We start from the raw sequence: 18,514 nt of genomic DNA, 5'->3' as shown, positions 1-18,514 counted from the left end.
ATGAAGTAAAACAAGACACGTTGATTTAAACCAAACTCAGAAAAAAAAATTTATTCAGTGGTTTGCAGTCATTATCAAGTCTTCATCCCTATTATAGAGTTTCAGATAGAGGAAATGCAAAACTGCGAACATGTAAAATATTTGGATACCTTTGCTTGGGAAATGACTGTAGATTGCGCTCACAAGCCTCCAAGGTGCTTGGCACAACCATGGACGCAGGATGCACTGCATGGTTAGATCAAGCACAATGGAGTCTTGGGCAAAGACAAGAAAAGCCAACACATATCGCCAAAGTCTTCCCCTGCATTTCCGCCAAAGAACAGTGCAGATTATTGAATTCACGTGGTAGAAGGGCTTTTACAAAAGAACATATTTTTTATTTCTTAAAAAATACATCTTCTCTTAGTTTAAGCTTAAATCCTAAAAAACTCTGTGTTATGATTTTTTCCTTTGGTTTCTACAATAGAATAATCCAGTTCAGTTCAGCAGCTTATGCTAGGTAAAAGTCAAAAAGTTCTTTAGAGTCCTATCTTGTCGTTTGATTGGCTAGAACCTTTGGTTATACTTAGATCCCGCAATGAAAAACATCTGCAGAATATTAAAAGAAAAAGATTAGTCATAGGTCATGCTCACTGCGGAAAAAAAGGGTACCACCCTTCCTGCGCACAAACTGCGTCAAACCCCACCCTCTCGCCCTTCTCGCCTTTGTTTGAGACACGCCTGAACAAAAAGAAACGAGAAAATTCTGTAACTTATTTTTCAAATATGCATTAGAAATGCCAAATAATTTTCATTGTGATGTGTGCAACAAGTCTAAGATTCACTGGCTTGCATTTTTCTTGCAAGTGAAATTTTCCCACTGATCAATGGAAACTGAGTTTGGGCGATCTAACTTAGACTCATTGTGAACCCAGACTCTCGAATTTAGTTTGTAATTAACTCTAAAAGAGCCGCGGTGGCCCACTGACCTCAAGAATTATAGCTGTATCTCTGCAGTCCATCTGCGGACATTGACCATCTCCTCAACGCAAAGACACGACCCGTCTTACATCTCAGTACTAACCTTGTTATCGGCCAGTGAGTGCAATGTCAAGAGTCAAGATACCATCAAGTTAAGGGAGTCGTTTCCCCAAAAGGTTTCTCAATCTTGTTACCTTCTCCAGTGTCTCTTTCAGCTCCCCAGAGACGTCTTACTCAAACGAGAAAGCGTGGTGAGATAATCAACTTAGAGCTCAGGCAACTGAGCCACTTTGTGTGATGAAATGATATCGTAATGAATATCAATGCAGCAAGGAAAAACTCGCTATTCTTAGGGACCAAATGGTGCAGGGGTTGGAGGGATTTGTGCGAAGATGGTGGGCGATGGCGGTGGAAGTTTGTCAGGATGAGCATATTTCCGCAAGATGAAGTAAAGTTGATGAGATGATTTTAATGTACTGATGATTATGACACATGAATATGCTATCTTACCTTACTTTTTCCAAGCTTTCAGAAGGTTCATCCTAACAGAGATCTTTCAAAAACTGCTACGAAATCATCTATAAATCTTGATTTTGAATAGAAATGTTAGAAAAGACAAACCAGGTGCTAAATGCTCTTCTGACTGAAGGTCAAAGCAACCTACCTCTAAATAAAATACTCTTCGTCTATTTTGGATTTTACGGACAGCTTCAAGCCAAGAAACCCACCTTTGTGTCCCTTGGCCTCAGGTTGCTGTTTGGTGATGAAGACGTCTGGATGATCTGAGTAGAGTCTTGGGGTCTTCTAGCTTGCTCTACTTGTGAAAGACTGTTCTGACTTCGTCCTCAGCAGCCTTCAAGTCCCATCTCCTGTGCCCCTCCTTCAAGCTAGGAGGAGTTGGCGACATTCTCTTGGGATAGGTGCTATGGCAATGAAGACTTGGTCAATCTGGGATTGGATACGGGGTTGGTGGAGTTTGGGGTAGGTGGGGGCGGCCGGTTCCGCATTTCATAAATATTAATACATAGTCTGCCCTCTCTAAATGGGTGGATTCTTTAATTTTGTTAGAGGGGGAAGTGCTTTATTCACTTAATGGCTTTTATTAGTGCCCAGTCCTCAACTCTTTCATTAGCTAAAGTGCTGCTATAATTTACAGGGTAGAAAGGGGAGTGGGGTAGAAGCGGTGTCTGGGGAGGGCTGATCCTGCTGTTGCTGGACAGTAGACTTCACGCTCAACCACTGCAGCTTTTACTAAAAAGCATCTGGTTAGTTATATTCAGTCTATAACAAAAAAATTTCCCGTTATGAACCTTCTGGTCTTGTTAAAATTACCTTGACTTTGAAACATTGCACTGCAACAATTTAAGTATATAGATTTTGGAAAATCAAATGGTTTTCAGTCAAGTGCCAAAAACATTCCAGTATTGCCAAGTTGTCTTCCAGTTTCTTCTTTCCAGAAAACTAAATATTTCACACTTCTAGTGAGTAGAGATAAATCAGGGCTGCAAATGTACTTCAAATAGCTTTTGTTTGATACATTATTCTCCACGAGAAGTTTCGCCAAGTTTGTACATCCCCTGATAAATCACAAGATACGTTGCTTTATAATAAAAGAGGGATTTGCTTTGCTCTGATTTTAAGATTTCATCTTTAAAAAGCTCCATTCTTTTACTGTATTTGTCTTCATTTATTTATTCAGGACCACGTAGTTACAGAAATCTGCATTACTTAAAGCAGTTAAAACAAATAAGAGAAAAATAAAATGCAATGGTAAAAACACTAAATTCAGTGCTAGAATATATAAATTCATCACAATTTGGATTTCTATATACACAGCAAAGTTGAATTTGTTGAAATAGAAAACAAGAAAGATAACTGATATTTGCTTGCCTTTGCACGCACTAAAGCAATCGGCTTTATTCACCGACTTGTATCTGCAGAAACAACATGGCTCCTCCACCCTCCACTGGTGCATGCAGCATACTAACAGCAGTCTCTACCAGAGCCCATGGCTGATAATAAAAGCTTTATTTTTGCTCTCTGGAGTTTTGTTACTTGCAAACAACTTGCATCTGATGACCCCCAGAACACATTTGAGCGAACGAACTCATTAACCTGAGTGGCCGTACCCCACAGAAGTGGGTGGGGGAGGAATGGGCCCAGCAGTCTGAATAACTGGCTTCATCATCAATGTCACATAAATCACTTTTGCTTTCAAACAAGGTTTTTTTTATTTTACCTCCTCTTCAGCCAGACTGAAATGTTCGCAGTGACACGAGTTCTTCAACGTCACACTGCAGAAACGTTTTAGTCTCAAATTACATGCAGCTCGTGCAAACATGTGCAAAATGAACAGTGGAACAAGAAATAAGACAAATTCAATTGTACATTTATATTTTTATTGTACAGCTTCGGGATGTTAATGCAAGCCTTAACCAACATTCAATATGAACTATTTATGGTGTTAGGTACTTCCAAATGTGTCGCATTGATGTCACTATTACAACACCACAGCAAACCACTTGACCACATGACAGAGGTGTTTTAATTGACATCTGGTGATATTTGCTGAGCCATGCGGTGATTCGAAACCCAGTTCACTTTTTCACCAACTGGATAACATCTTCATCTTCCATAACATGGTCCTTCCCCACTTTCTGGGGGTTGTGTTTCACAGAGGAGCCCCACACCAGCGCGCTGGAATTAGAAGAAGAAAAAAAAAGAAGAAAACCATTTATTCTTGGCTAAAATTATCAATTTACTATAGAGTGGCTAACATGGCAAAAAAGCATTTAGGTAAAGACAGAAAATCCCTCTAACTGCATGTGTCACAGTTTGACCAATCATCTCCCTTGAGGACGTTTAATGCTCTAAAGCACTAACACAGGGAGTGATTGATGGCTCTGCCTCACCCATTAGAAGATGTGGGTAAAATATACTGTAAGGTACAAAACTAAACTCACACATCCTGTAATGTCCAGAAAAATACCAGTTATTAAGATTTTTTTACAATTTAAATTAGGAATGCAGGGTCTGAAAAAAACCCTTTTGAAAACCCAGGGATAATCCAAATACTCATATCTGAGTTTTATCTTTAAAATATTACAAATCTGAACATTAACGTGAGTTTTAGCAAAGAGTGAATAAGTGCAGCAAAATATCCCCAAGTGGGTGATGAGTCCTGCAGGAGTTGTACAATTTAATTTTATTTACTTTACAGACACCTGCACAGTCTTGATGATAGAGCAGAGTGAACAGAACGTGTACAAATGCAGTGCAGCATGTAGAGTTCGATGAAGAGCGCGGCTATTGCCTTGGATAACGTGCAAATCTTAAAACTGCTCTGCATGTAAAATGCATCTGCAGGACCATCATTAATCTAACTGTGCTATTGTACAGATGCCAGATCTCAGGCTGACTCAGGCAGCACTAATATGACCGCTCTAAACTGTGAAGGATAAAATTCCTCTTAAATAGAAAGAGGCAATTGTCACATCAATGTTCACAGATGTTTTTTATTTACAGTTCTAGATTTTAAGATCTGTTTGTTTACTTCACTTCAAGCTTATGTTTTGAATTATATATACACTAAGATTATTTACTGTTTCAATTTAGTGTTTAATTGCAACTATATCTGTTAATCTAAACCCAAACATATTTTTAAATTAAATTTGCCATTCATAAATATTTTCTTTTATAGTACAATTAGTATACATATCCTTGGGTGTTTCCTTTTATTTAAATTTTCTCATTAGGATTTCATTAGAGCACAGTCTTTCTAGTCTATAGTATGCAATAAATAGAAGGTAATGCCTCTAATGATGTGTTCAGTCATTTACTGCAATAACTTCTTTTTAGCTTATGACATATCCATTGCTTCTGAAATTTGCGATCTTCATAAAAATCCCCTAAAATCTATGAAACACACTAAACTAAGTGTTAAACCTGGAGTAACCTGTGAAGTACTTACTACTTGAATTCTTTGATGAGATTTTTGTGAATCTTTAAGCAGAAATCCTCGACCGAAGTTCGTCCGTCAGGGAGTACAACAGGAGACGTGTAATCAGGAAGTTGGCCTTTGGGTTTGGTGTAGCTGTAAGTGAGCACATTATCCCAATTAGATTTTAACTCGTCAATATGCAAATATTTCATTTTGCCCACTTCAATCAGAATCCCCAGAGAAATACAAACAGAACAAATCAATCCCCCCTTACATGCGAACAAGCTTCAGGTAGTCCCACATCTTCTCCAGCAGGTCATCAAAGTTCCAGCGGTGGTGGGCAGAGATTGGGACGCAGTGGGGCACCTTGTAGATGATGTCCAGCTCTTCGATGGAGATCTGGTCGATTTTGTTGAGCACGTATATGCACGGGATGTAGACCCTGATGAGAAATGATTGGAGTCAGTAAGTACTTGCCTCTGACATTAAATTTGACCAAATGTGAAAGGAGAAAAAAAAAGTCTGTCTTTACTAACTGCATTCTGCCTTCCACTTAAGTCACGACTTGAAGCAGAGTTTAACGTGACATTTATTTTTAGCAAACCGCAAGATGCAACACATCGCCATGTGTCACTGCTAATTCAATGAAGCCAAACTAAAATGGAAAAGCGCAGTGTGCAGCTCCTCTTTTAAAAATACCAACTTATTGTTCTCTTACATTGCTGTGCAGATACTTGATTCCGCTCTCATTTGCAGCATTGCTTTAGTTCATTAAGTTTTACATATACTAGTGACTATATGTTTCAGGCCCACCACAGCTTTTGAAGTTAGAATATTGAGCAGTAAATTAAAAAGGTTTAGTTTTCCTTATTTTAAGACATGTTCTTTAAATTAGCTGTTTGGGAACACTGTGATAATTGTGTTATAATTATTGCAGCCTCTTCTCCTAGAAACTCTCACATTTAGCCCTCCTGCCCCCCAAAAGATCAAATACGCAGATGAGATAACTGAAACACAGACTGACTGCTGTAATTTCTGTGCCTACTACAGATGTGTTTAATTCAACATTTGTCACATAATCCTTTCTCGGAAACCAGCTTTTAAAGAGAGCAAAGCTCTAACACAGAGGTTTAGGTGCAGCTGCACTGCTGTAGACATATCAGTGGACATTTGATTTCAGAGAGCAACAAGCCACACCCAGAGAGACAAACGACGGAGAGCCCGCTTCAGCAGCTTACCGATTTCCCTCCACCACATCGATGAGGTCATCAGCCGTGACGTCGCTGCGCAAGGTGATGTCGGCGTTGTGGATCTTATACTCGGCCAGGATGCTCTTAACGGTTTCGAAATCTAGCTCATTTTGTGCACACTGACGACACAGATGAAAAAGAAAAGACGCAGAATAAAAACATTTTAAATTTGCACTGATGAATACTTTTTGTCAGCAGGAGAAGCAAATAAACCCCAAAAAACTGGGTAAAATAATTTCCCCAAACTTCTACTTATTCCGGTATTTATTACCTGATCTAATTTTATAAATTGTTTTGTACTGACTTTTAAAAATGATTCCTGTTAAGTATATTATTGCATGACATTTTGACTCCTTGTTATTATTCTGGTGACCCATTTCATATGGTAAATTACTTTCTTTTATCAAGTTTATTTAACCATTTTTTTTTGCTCTGCTAAATGTTTTACTACATATTTTAGTAACTGTTTTATGCAGACAATCTTTAAGCATTTATGACAATACTCCCCTCATGTATAATATGTTGTCATTCAGCATCAACATTTACAATGTAGAATTGGGTCTGTTCTGGAAACTTGACTTTATCTTACTGTTACTCTATTTGTTAGTGAGCCAGAAATACATATCAAGTTGAAGTAGATTCTTGTTGGAATCGTTTTTTAAAAACAGGAACATGTCATAATGCAACCATCGTCAGTTCTATATAAGAAGTCCTGCAGTGCAGTGAGAGACGTACTGTAGCAGTAAAGTTGATGCCTCCTTTGTCCTTCTTCTTGAAACCAATGTTGGGCGGTTGCTTGTTAAGTCGGATGCCAAAGCCCTCCAGCTCATGTTCTATTAGCTTCTTATGAAGAAGAGGCTTTAACACATCAAGTACTATCAGGATTAGATTGCAAGTTCGAGCCACTGAGAAAGGGAGAGAGGAAAAAAACTGTTTGTGCTGTAGGGAATACAGTTTATGTCTTCGGTGGATACAATTAAAATTAAAGCTGCAAGCAGCCTCGGGCGGCCCTCGCAGCAAGCGCCGCTCCGGCCTATTGGCCACCGCGGGGGTTCCAGCCACCGCAGAAGGTCTCGCACAATTTCCAGAGCCGCAGCCAACTCCCCACCGCAGAAGCTCCGCCGCAGTTTTCAGCACCGCCGCCCGCCAGCCACCGCAGAAGCTGTCGCGCATTTTCCCCGCCCGTCCACCAGGCGACACGCGTGAATGCGTTCGGCAGCGCTCCCCGACGACTGTCAAAAAATCTGGCGCAGATCGGTCGATGCGTCGAGGAGATACAGCCCATGTATTAACTTAGGGGGCGCAGTGGAGCCAAATTACATTTCAAACCCGTCGGGCTCTTTAGAGGTGAACAAAGGTCATACATATCCAGTTTGGCGCCAATTGGATGATCTATGCCTGAATAAGAGCCAAACGTATGTATATGGCGAGGGACTGATATTCGCCATTTGGCCACGCCCACACGGTTCAGCCAGCAGCGAGCATTGACAGAGTTTATCATCCGAATCATCTTGATTAGGTCAAGAGAGCCATAAACAGAGCTTTCCAAGTAAAAAAATAGCACTTCCTGTTCTCAGGGGGCGTGGCCTAAGTGATGTCATCATTTGACCATTGGATATTATTGGACACTCGATTATGATCAATCACTGAACGTTTGGTGTCTCTGTGAGTTTTTGTGTTAGAATTACAAATTATTTAATTTTTTCCTCCATTACAACAGTGAACTGTCATTCCGTAGGGCAATGCTGCCCTCTGGTGTCGAATTACTGAAATAATGAAACTATTTCAGTGGGCAGCAGAGGGCAGCATTGCCCTACAAACAACGAACATGGACTGTTTATTATGTAATTACACAGAAGATCTCTCTAATTCATTCTGAGGGGGCGGGGCTTAGATGACGTCATAATATGATGACATAGCATTGTCAGGTATCACACCAGGATGAGTCAGGCCAAGTTTGGTGCAGCTCGGTCGAAACATGTGGAATCTAGAAGCAAACGTATGGCATCGGCGTTACAGGTCACTTCGCCACGCCGCCACACCCAGCTGCTTCATCGCAGCCGGTCAGGGCTTGGATCCACAACACACCAACATGTCTTCTGTCTCTGGACACAGTTTCATGTTGATTAGGTCAAAGGGCTAAGATAGCGACCGTTCACAGTAAAACATGACACTTCCTGTTCTCAGGGGGCGTGGCCTACTTAAAAAAATAATTTCACCACAGGGTATTTTAGGACACCCGATGACGATCAATCAATGAAAGTTTGGTCCCTCTCTGTGTTTTTGTATAGGAAATATAAGAGTTTCGTGTTTCATGGCGAGTAGCTGAACTTTGACCCCTGGTAACCCCCCTTCAGCAAGCTCATACAGTCACCAATTTGATAACTTTAAATCAGACATGCCTTATGATCAGACTGACCGAGTTTGAAGCCGATCAATCGAAATCCCTAGGAGGAGTTCGATCAAATGCAAAGGCTGTAAACGTCAAACTCGAGGTCCAAAATGGACCTTCAATCCAAAATGGCCGACTTCCTGTTGGGTTTAGAGCATGGCTCCAAGAGACTTTTTTGTACGTCCTGACAAGATACACATGTGTACCAAGTTTCGTAATTCTAGGATAAAGCATGGCTTGGGGCTGATTTTTTAAAATATTCTAGGGGGAGATGTAGAGAAATTAGGCCACGCCCACCAAATTTCGCTATGGATTCCTGTTGGCGGGTGTATAAGGATCCATCCTAGTGAGTTTGGAGCAGCTCTCCCCGAAACTGTGGAATTCAGAGCCAAACGAAATTCGATGGCGTTCGCAACGCCGCCACGCCCACCTGCTTCATCGCAGCCGGTCGGGGTTGGAATCCACAACACACCAACATGTCTTCTGTCTCTGGACACAGTTTCATGTTGATTAGGTCAAAGGGCTAAGATAGCAACCGTTCACAGTAAAACATTACACTTCCGGCTCTCAGGGGGCGTGGCCTACGTAAAAAAAAAATTTCACTGCAGGGTATTATAGGACACCCGATGCCGATCAATCACTGAAAGTTTGGTCCCTCTATGTGTTTTTGTATATGAAATATAAGAGGTTTTTGTTTCATGGCGTGTAGGTGAACTTTGACCCCTGGTAACCCCCCTTCAACATGCTCCAAAACTCCCCAATTTGATAACTTTAAATCAGACATGCCTTATGATCAGACTGACCGAGTTTGAAGCCGATCAATCGAAATCCCTAGGAGGAGTTCGATCAAATGCGAAGGCTGTAAACGTCAAACTCGAGGTAAAAAATGGACCTTCAATACAAAATGGCCGACTTCCTGTGATACTTGCACTATGACATTACTTGTAAATTCTGAGCGTCTTAGTGCGCTCTACAACTGTACCGAATTTCAAGTCTCTACGATGAAGTAAGTGAATAGCAATGGGTCTGTTGAAAATTGCTAGTTGCCGCCGTTGAGCAATTTTTTTTGCGATTTTTGCGGCGACCTTAAAATTCAAAATTTTTAAACCGCCTAGTCGCTTCCGCCAAGTTTGGTGAGTTTTTGAATATGATAAAGCCCCCAAAAAGGCGCCCGAAGAGGGGGGCAGAATCGTAAGAAGAATAATAATTAAAGCTGCAAGCAGCCTCGGGCGGCCCTCGCAGCAAGCGCCGCTCCGGCCTATTGGCCACCGCGGGGGTTCCGGCCACCGCAGGAGCTCTCGCATGGTTTAGGGCGAGCTTTCCAAGGAAAAAAACGGCACTTCCTGTTCCGAGGGGGCGGGGCTTAGATGACGTCATAATATGATGACGTAGGATCGACGGGCCTCCCACCAGGATCACTCAGGCCAAGTTTGATGCGGCTCGGTCAAAATATGTGGAATGTAGAGGCAAACGTATACGAACGGCGTTGCCGCCATTGAAAACTCTTGGCACTTTAAAGCAAGCGAGACCAACGTCCTATCTGTCATCCAACACAGAATCACCTTGATTAGGTCAAGAGAGCCATAAACAGAGCTTTCCAAGGAAAAAAACGGCACTTCCGGTTCCGAGGGGGCGGGGCTTAGATGACGTCATAATGTGATGACGTAGGATTGACGGGCAAGCCTCCAGGATCACTCAGGCCAAGTTTGATGCAGCTCGGTCAAAATATGTGGAAGGTAGAGGCAAACGTATACGAACGGCGTTGCCGCCATTGAAAACTGTTGGGACTTTAAAGCAAGCGAGACCAACTTCCTATCTGTCATCCAACACAGAATCACCTTGATTAGGTCAAGAGAGCCATAGATGAATGTTTCCAAGGAAAAAAATAGCACTTCCTGTTCTGAGGGGGCGGGGCTTAGATGACGTCATAATCTGATGACATAGAATTTTCAGGTATCACACCAGCATCACTCAAGCCAAGTTTAGTGCAGCTCGGTCGAAACATGTGGAATCTAGAAGCAAACGTATGGCATCGGCGTTACAGGTCACTTCGCCATGCCGCCGCACACAGCTGCTTCATCGCAGCCGGTCAGGGCTTGAATCCACAACACACCAACATGTCTTCTGTCTCTGCACACAGTTTCATGTTGATTAGGTCAAAGGGCTAAGATAGCGACCGTTCACAGTAAAACATGACACTTCCTGTTCTCAGGGGGCGTCGCCTAAGCGATGTCATAATTTCACCACAGGGTATTTTAGGACACCTATTGATGATCAATAACTGAAAGTTTGGTGTCTCTGTGAGTTTCTGTGCAGGATATATAAGAGTTTGGTGTTTCATGGCGAGTAGGTGAACTTTGACCCCTGGTAACCCCCCTTCAGCAAGCTCATACAGTCACCAATTTGATAACTTTAAATCAGACATGCCTTATGATCAGACTGACCGAGTTTGAAGCCGATCAACCGAAATCCCTAGGAGGAGTTCGATCAAATGCAAAGGCTGTAAACGTCAAACTCGAGGTCCACAATGGACCTTCAATACAAAATGGCCGACTTCCTGTTGGGTTTAGAGCATGGCTCTAAGAGACTTTTTTGTACGTCCCGACAAGATACACATATGTACCAAGTTTCGTAATTCTAGGATAAAGCATGGCTTGGGGCTGTTCATTTAAAATACTCTAGGGGTCGCTATAGAGAAATTAGGCCACGCCCACCAAATTTTGTTATGAATTCCTGTCGGTGGGTGGATAAGGATCCATCCTAGTGAGTTTGGAGCAGCTGGGCCCGAAATTGTGGAATTCAGAGCCAAACGTATGGCAACGGCGTTACAGGTCACTTCGCCACGCCGCCACGCCCACCTGCTATGTCAAAGCCGGTCGGGGTTGGAATCCTCAACACACCAACATGTCTTCTGTCTCTGGACACAGTTTCATGTTGATGAGGTCAAAGGGCTAAGATAGCGACCGTTCACAGTAAAACATGACACTTCCTGTTCTCAGGGGGCGTGGCCTAAGTGATGTCATCATTTCACCACAGGGTATTTTAGGACACCCGATGACGATCAATCAGTGAAAGTTTGGTCCCTCTATGTGTTTTTATATAGGAAATATAAGAGTTTCGTGTTTCATGGCGAGTAGGTGAACTTTGACCCCTGCTAACCCCCCTTCAGCATGCTCCAAAACTCACCAATTTGATAACTTTAAATCAAACATGCCTTATGATCAGACTGACCGAGTTTGAAGTCGATCAATCGAAATCCCTAGGAGGAGTTCGATCAAATACGAAGGCTGTAAACGTCAAACTCGAGGTAAAAAATGGACGTTCAATACAAAATGGCCGACTTTCTGTGATAGTTGGCTTATAACATTCAATGTAAGTTCTGAGTCTTTTGGTGAGCTCTACAAGTGTACCAAATTTCATGTCTCTACGATGAAGTACGTTCATACCATTGTGTCAACAGAAAATTGCTAGTTGCCGCCGTTCAGCAATTTTTTTTGCGATTTTTGCGACAACCTTAAAATTCAAAATTTTTAAATTTTCTAGTCGCCACCGCCAAGTTTGGTGAGTTTTTGAATATGATAAAGCCCCCAAAAAGGCACACGAAGAGGTGGGAAGAATCGTAATAATAATAATAAACAGTACAGATACAATAGGCCTTCGCAGCGCTTTGCTGCTCGGGCCTAATAAGAAACAGTACAGATACAATAGGCCTTCGCAGCGCTTTGCTGCTCGGGCCTAAATATAAAAACAACAGTTGTTTCTTATATTTCTTTACTAGTGTTAAACAGATGTCACAGTTCAGTGTTTGCTAGAGTTCGTCCTAATGACTATTATTAAATGCAGCACAGTTACGGAGGTATAACGTGAATCAATAAACCAAGCTAACAAAGGATCATCTTTCGGTATAAAAACACATTCTATATGACAGATTTCCATAAAGGGCAGAGAGAATCAAGTCCTGAAATATATATTTTTTTCACACTACACACTATACTTTCTTTTGTCATATTTATCCAGACCTGGAAAATCTTCAGTTAAATTTTCATACTTTTCCAGCCTGTACAAGAACCCTGCTAATATTTCTAACAATTTGCATGCATTAACACAAACCTAGGGAAACTCTATTTGCAAAAATAATATTCGGATGTTTTTTTTTAAGATTTTCAACAAATATCAATAATCCCAACAGTACCTGCAATGACCTGCCTGCCTCTGCCCTTGCCATCCTTGGCTCCCTCAATGATTCCAGGTAGATCCAAAAGCTAAGAAGAAATCATTTAAAAGGGACATATCTTTTTACTCAACCAGGCTTCTGCATATTTTCCCAGATGGTAAAGAAAGAGTATATTTTAGTACCTGAATTTTGGCACCTTTATACCGAATGACTCCAGGCACTGTTGTAAGGGTGGTGAACTCGTACGCTGCAACTTCTGAGTACACACCCGCAAGGTTACTGAGCAGCGTGGACTTTCCTACGGACGGGAAACCAACAAAACCCACTCTGGCATCACCGGTTTTTGCAACGTCAAAGCCTGAAAGTTAGAGAAACATCAAAATATTAACTATATTTTTATGTTTTATAGGAGAGTACCTGTACTCAGAAGGAAATAAACCAAGATTAGAGCAATACTTGGACTAAATCCACAGTATTGAGATATTACCTTCCCCTGTTGCACCCCCACTGCCTCCTTTTGGTGTGATCAGCTCCCTCCTCAGCTTTGCTAGACGTGCTTTGAGCAGACCCAAGTGGTGAGCTGTGGCCTTGTTCTTCTGCGTCCTGGCCATCTACAGGAAGAAGTGACACTAGTTGGTATTTGAACAGCAATCATCATCAAAAGGACATTTGTTATGTACCAAAAAAGTAACACTGAGTAATTTATCAGAACATCTGATTCACTACTTCATAATGATTTCATCTGAAAATATAACGTTCTGTGTACATTTTTGTATTTTATTTCTAAAATGAAGAAAAAACAACAAATTTTAAGCAGTAGAAAACTCATTTACAATTTTTTAACATAAAACTAATACAGTAGGAAATGTATGTCTATGTTAGAACAGGGTAAAGGTTTTCTAGCAAATATGCATAGCATATACTGTATATTTAGTTGACCACAGCAGGTTCAGCAGATAGAAAATAACATTACAACACTTGCAACTTTTTTTCAGACCTAAAACAACAGTGATCAAATTTGAAATTTTTTTTGTAGAATACCAAACTTCTTGAGGATTAAAGACAAGACATTTGTATCACAGCTCAAACAAGAAATAAATATAACATTCACATTTTGTGAGTATAAAACCTGCAGCTTACGCTTAAACAAAATTGTTCTGCTAAAAACACATGTATTAGATATTAATAGCATATACAGTAACCTCAAATGAATCAAATCATAAATAAAAACATAAATACTGAAAAACAGTCAATAAAAGGTTTACATTAAAACATTATTTAGTCAGGAATTATATTATGCACTTATTTGACACATTTTATCGTCATTCATTTTTTGTTTCGTAAAAAACCAAAAATGAATGACTGCATAATGACCAATGCAGTCATTATCTCTAAAATAGTTCATATGTATAATTAATACTACTAGCAGAGAGTCTGTTTTCTCCAACATCAGACTTGTGGCCTTTAATGTTGTTTTTTCTTTAACATTATGTCATTTATTTTGGGTGCTAGTTGAACAGGGAGTTGTTACAATAACAATATTGGTAGTACTGCAGTGTTCAATTCATAGTATATCTGTAAGTAAAATACAATTATAAAAATCTATACGTAAAAGCGATAACCGTGAAAAAGCCGGGCGGCTAAAAACTATTGGTATTAGAATATTTCAGCTACTGCTAACAGCTAACTGTTAGCTAAAACGTGACTAACTCAAACACTCCCATCTGGTAATGTTTATCTTACCTCATTTTCTATCTCCGCTATCTTGGCGAGTATACTCATTATGACTATGTATCCAGTTCGCAATTAACGTCAATGAAATTATTTGTAGAAATTTTACAAATGATTTGGCAACGTTTAGCCGTTTTAGCAAGCACACGCCACAGAACTGCCGCTGTACGAGAATTAACAGCAAATCTCGCGATATCAAAGGAGCAAGGAGCGCGTTACCCGGCGTTTTGGCTGACAAGACTCTGCTTCACTAGATAGGAATAATCTGTTTCATTATTAATTTATTTCAATCAATCAATCAATCAATCAATCAATCAATCAATCAATCAATCAATCAATCAATCAATCAATCAATCATATATATATATATATATATATATATATATATATATATATATATATATATATATATATATATATATATATATATATATATATATATTACAAACGTTGTATTTATTACCGAAGATGGAGTAGCTTTCAACAAATAAGCAAGTTCCCCTTGGGGATCAATAAAGTATATTCTATTCTATTCTATTCTATTCTATTCTATTCTATTCTATTCTATTCTATTCTATTCTATTTCATTTGAATTGCAGCACTTTTTAGGACAATGCAAGAAAGATCTTAAATCAAAACTTATTTCTATAAGACTGCTCCAAGGCTGAACTGATCTTCGAATAATAGCTCCTCAGACATGCAAACAATGTGACCCCTGTGACAATTGATTGGGATGACAGTGGTCCAGGAGACAGGTGGTGCTGAGGAAGGAGGTAAGTTGCTGGTTTAAATACCTGCTCCACCCATGTCAGTTGTTGTGCCTGCTGGTTGTAGTTAGAGGGCCTGATTGTGCTGATTGTGTAGCAGCTTCACGTCTGATCAGGCTTCCTCAGGGTAGCTGCAATGTAGATTACTACCATCAGCGTGTGAATGACTGAATGTAGTGTATAAAGTGCTGTGGAGTTCTCTGGACTTGATAAAAATTATACGTAAGTACAGTTGATAAATTAAAATTTAATTTTTGATGCCTGGCAACAAGTCTTGTATATCTTCGTACATGTTTGGCTCACTGTTCCTGAGCAGAAACATTTTTATTCTACCACATTGGAAAGCTTACCTGGAGAAATGTCCTATTTAAGGTCATGCCACAGCATCTGATGCAGATTTAGGTTCAGACTTTGACTAGGCTACTCAAAAATCTTTATTTTGTGTCCATACAAGTTGACTTACAGGTGTGCTTTGAATCCTGTTCCTAAAACTCTTTGGATGAGGGAAAATATTTCCCTGCTTCCAGATATATTTCCTACTTCTGTATTTTATAGATTTCTTTATTCTACAAGTAAAAATATTTGCATGTGGGATACAAGTTTAGTTTTGTCCACATAATAGAATGTGTAAGAAATTGAGCAAATTTGTCAGGGAACAAATACCTTTTCATTGCACTGTAAACATCTGAACATAGAAACCATCTTTTTAAATCATCCGACATGTCACACAAGGAAAAACAAAGAAGAACTCAGATCCATCTAATTGGGTATTTTTTATTTGCTTTATCGTTTAGGTTGCATACAACAGAATCTCTCATTGGTTTCTAAGTTGTTAATGTTTGTGGACTGCACATCCGGTTGTTTATGTTTGAGTGCTGGCCGAGCTGCGGATTTTACGAGTGTTTATCTTCTTCATTCTTGAAAAGATTACATCAGTGGGGTCTTATGCTGAAGTAATGCCTAATTAATAAATTTTTCTATCCTTTTGAAAAACTCAGACAAATCTTCTCCATTTCCAGGTTTTTCCCACCATATGCCGTTTCTGACTCTTCACCTTTTTTTTCCTGCCGTTTATTTATCGGAAGAGGTGTGCTTGTCCTCATGAAAATATATAAAAATATGTATTTCTTCAGCTTTAAAAGGTAGATAGGGTTTACAGTTGTTGTTCGGCATATTTTGTTGCCCAACTTGGAAGACAGAGAGCATAGATAACACAGGAGAGGACAGGAGTTAAGACACAGCAAGACATGGGTGGGATTACTTCGTTTATGATCATTCAGTGCATTTCATTAGACCTGTATAAGTCTAAGTAAATGCATTTTTATCAAGAACCAAAAATAATAATAAACAAAAATAAACAAAAGAAACTAAATGTGGCTTTGTTGGATTAGACAACACTACAAATTGAGAACTGACAACAATAAACCCATGCCCATATGACTTTTTTTTAAAAATGGGTAAAGATCTTTAGATCATATGTCAGCCAGCATTGAAGTGCATTCATTAAAAATTAAGTGCAAGTACAGATTTTCGATGCATTCAATTGAGTTGAGGATTAAACTATGTGCAACATCTCCCCCCCTTAAAAATAGTCATTCTACAGGGGGCACTCTGCAAAAAAATGTTTAAAAAACGCTATAGTTGATGCTGTTTTCTAACCTAAAACATACTGTACGTGTTTGTTTCCTCATTTCAAACTTTTTACCTTATCTCTGAGCGACTGTGTGTTGGAGTGCTATTTACCTGCCGTCTAGTGTCACTTCACTATTTCCGCCATATCGCTGACATGCTCTCTGTCTGGTTTCTCAGCAGTTTCTCAGTTTGCAACTGAGTCAAGCCAGCAAAAGTGCAAAGTCCATGAGAAGCACTACTTTAGTGCAATAGTTTCACGCCTGGTAACCTTGACACCTAGAGCTGGCTACCTCTGCATAGAGACGGAGTAGAGTTCCTGTCAGAGCCTGGGGCGGCCTTTTATTACTGAGGGAAGGGCCATTATTTGTGGTCTATCACCAGAGCATGGATAACATCAACTTTTGAGGTAATAAAAATAAGAACAGCTTGAAGTTATCCGTTAAAATGCATCGTCCCCAGGAAGTCGGATTCTGTCATCAGAATTTGGATAATACTTATTGAAACCATAAGGCTTTACAGTAAATGCAACTTCGCCATATGATGGCAAAAGTCTTGAGCGGAGGCATTCCCCGTTTGGACTCTAGCTGCTCTCCGAGGAGGTCGGCGGCGCCGTAGAGGATGACCTCCTCCGTGACACCGACTGTGAGCGCTCAGGGCTGTGTTTGTCATAAGGCTGGAGCTGCACTTCCAGGAAGTCCCTGTGCTGCTGGTTGATGACCTGGCTGATGAGTCCAGGAAGAGCTTGCAAGTTAGTCAGTAGGGTTTCCAGCTTTGTTTCCAGCAACGCAATCCTCTTCTCCATGTCCTCCCCTCTCTCGTTCAAGTCTGACACCATGTCATACATGACGTTCTGCGTCTGCAACGGCAGAGAGGAAACACACTTGATGCAATCAGTCTTTCAACTTGTTGTTCATTCTTCACTGCTAACATGTGCAGGTTGTAACATTCATGAATATATAGATAAAAACACTTCTTTGACATCCATTTAAATATGTAGTTTATGTTGATTCTGTAAGAAAAGAGGAAAGAAAAAGTTACCCATAATTAAAACATATATTTTATTAATGCATTTAATTCCAATTTGCAGACTGTACATTAGAAAATACCTAAAAAAACAAAGCAGAAATCAAAATCCATTCATGTACCCTAGTTAAAATAATGTAATCTATGTAACACACAAAGTAGCGTTCCAGCATCTCCACATTTTAAAAATGAGATTTCAAGGTTATGTCTTCAAGACGTGGAATTGTAATTCAAATTGTAGATTTAAATGCTAAACGTCATTACTGTCAAATGAAACAAGAAACAAATCTCAAACGGGCTAAGATTTGAGATTTATGTTACTTCATTTTAAATTTGAACCTTGATACTGTCTGTTCTACTTGGAATGTCCTCCCATGTTAGTTTCTTCTTCTGTTTCTAATTGTTGAATACAGGAAAATGTTACCTTCTAAGACAACCAGTGGTTAAAATAGGAACTGCAGTAAAAGCAGTGGACCTCAAGGGAGAGGTATAAAAGTCAAAGGAACACGTTCCAAGTCTAAGTCTTCTCTGGACATCTGGTTTTCAAAGTTATGTCAATAGCTTGAATGTGAATTGATCCTAAAGCTTCCTGAGGAGCTTTGCCAACTATCTGACAGAGGAAAAAAAATTATTATAATAAAAATA

The 18,514-nt window shown here is 39.9% G+C and overlaps 2 protein-coding genes across 3 annotated transcripts in view; both read right to left on the bottom strand.

Moving 5' to 3' along the window:
• Positions 1–3,337: 3,337 nt before the first annotated feature.
• drg1 (developmentally regulated GTP binding protein 1) lies at positions 3,338–14,618 on the bottom strand. Its single transcript, XM_023337720.1, has 9 exons — positions 14,460–14,618; positions 13,204–13,327; positions 12,899–13,074; positions 12,735–12,804; positions 6,886–7,055; positions 6,139–6,269; positions 5,175–5,342; positions 4,931–5,053; positions 3,338–3,657 (listed from the first exon to the last, which is right to left on the bottom strand). The coding sequence occupies exons 1-9, from the start codon at positions 14,496–14,498 to the stop codon at positions 3,558–3,560; spliced, it is 1,101 nt and encodes a 366-aa protein (XP_023193488.1). The 5' UTR covers positions 14,499–14,618; the 3' UTR covers positions 3,338–3,557.
• A 1,356-nt stretch (positions 14,619–15,974) lies between these two features.
• Positions 15,975–18,514, bottom strand: part of kcnn2 (potassium calcium-activated channel subfamily N member 2) — a 33,460-nt gene continuing 30,920 nt past the window's right edge. The window contains exon 9 of one of the 2 annotated variants that reach the window (XM_023337741.1): positions 15,975–17,702. In XM_023337741.1, coding sequence (XP_023193509.1) covers positions 17,427–17,702 — 276 coding nt within the window. In that variant the 3' untranslated portion in view covers positions 15,975–17,426. The remainder of the gene's footprint in view (positions 17,703–18,514) is intronic. The other variant, XM_023337743.1, reaches the window with a different exon arrangement.

This window comes from Xiphophorus maculatus, chromosome 8, assembly GCF_002775205.1.
Source record: "Xiphophorus maculatus strain JP 163 A chromosome 8, X_maculatus-5.0-male, whole genome shotgun sequence".
Taxonomy (NCBI): domain Eukaryota; kingdom Metazoa; phylum Chordata; class Actinopteri; order Cyprinodontiformes; family Poeciliidae; genus Xiphophorus; species Xiphophorus maculatus.
The sequence above is the reverse complement of the archived record's forward strand: the minus strand, read 5'-3'. Positions and strand labels throughout refer to the sequence as shown.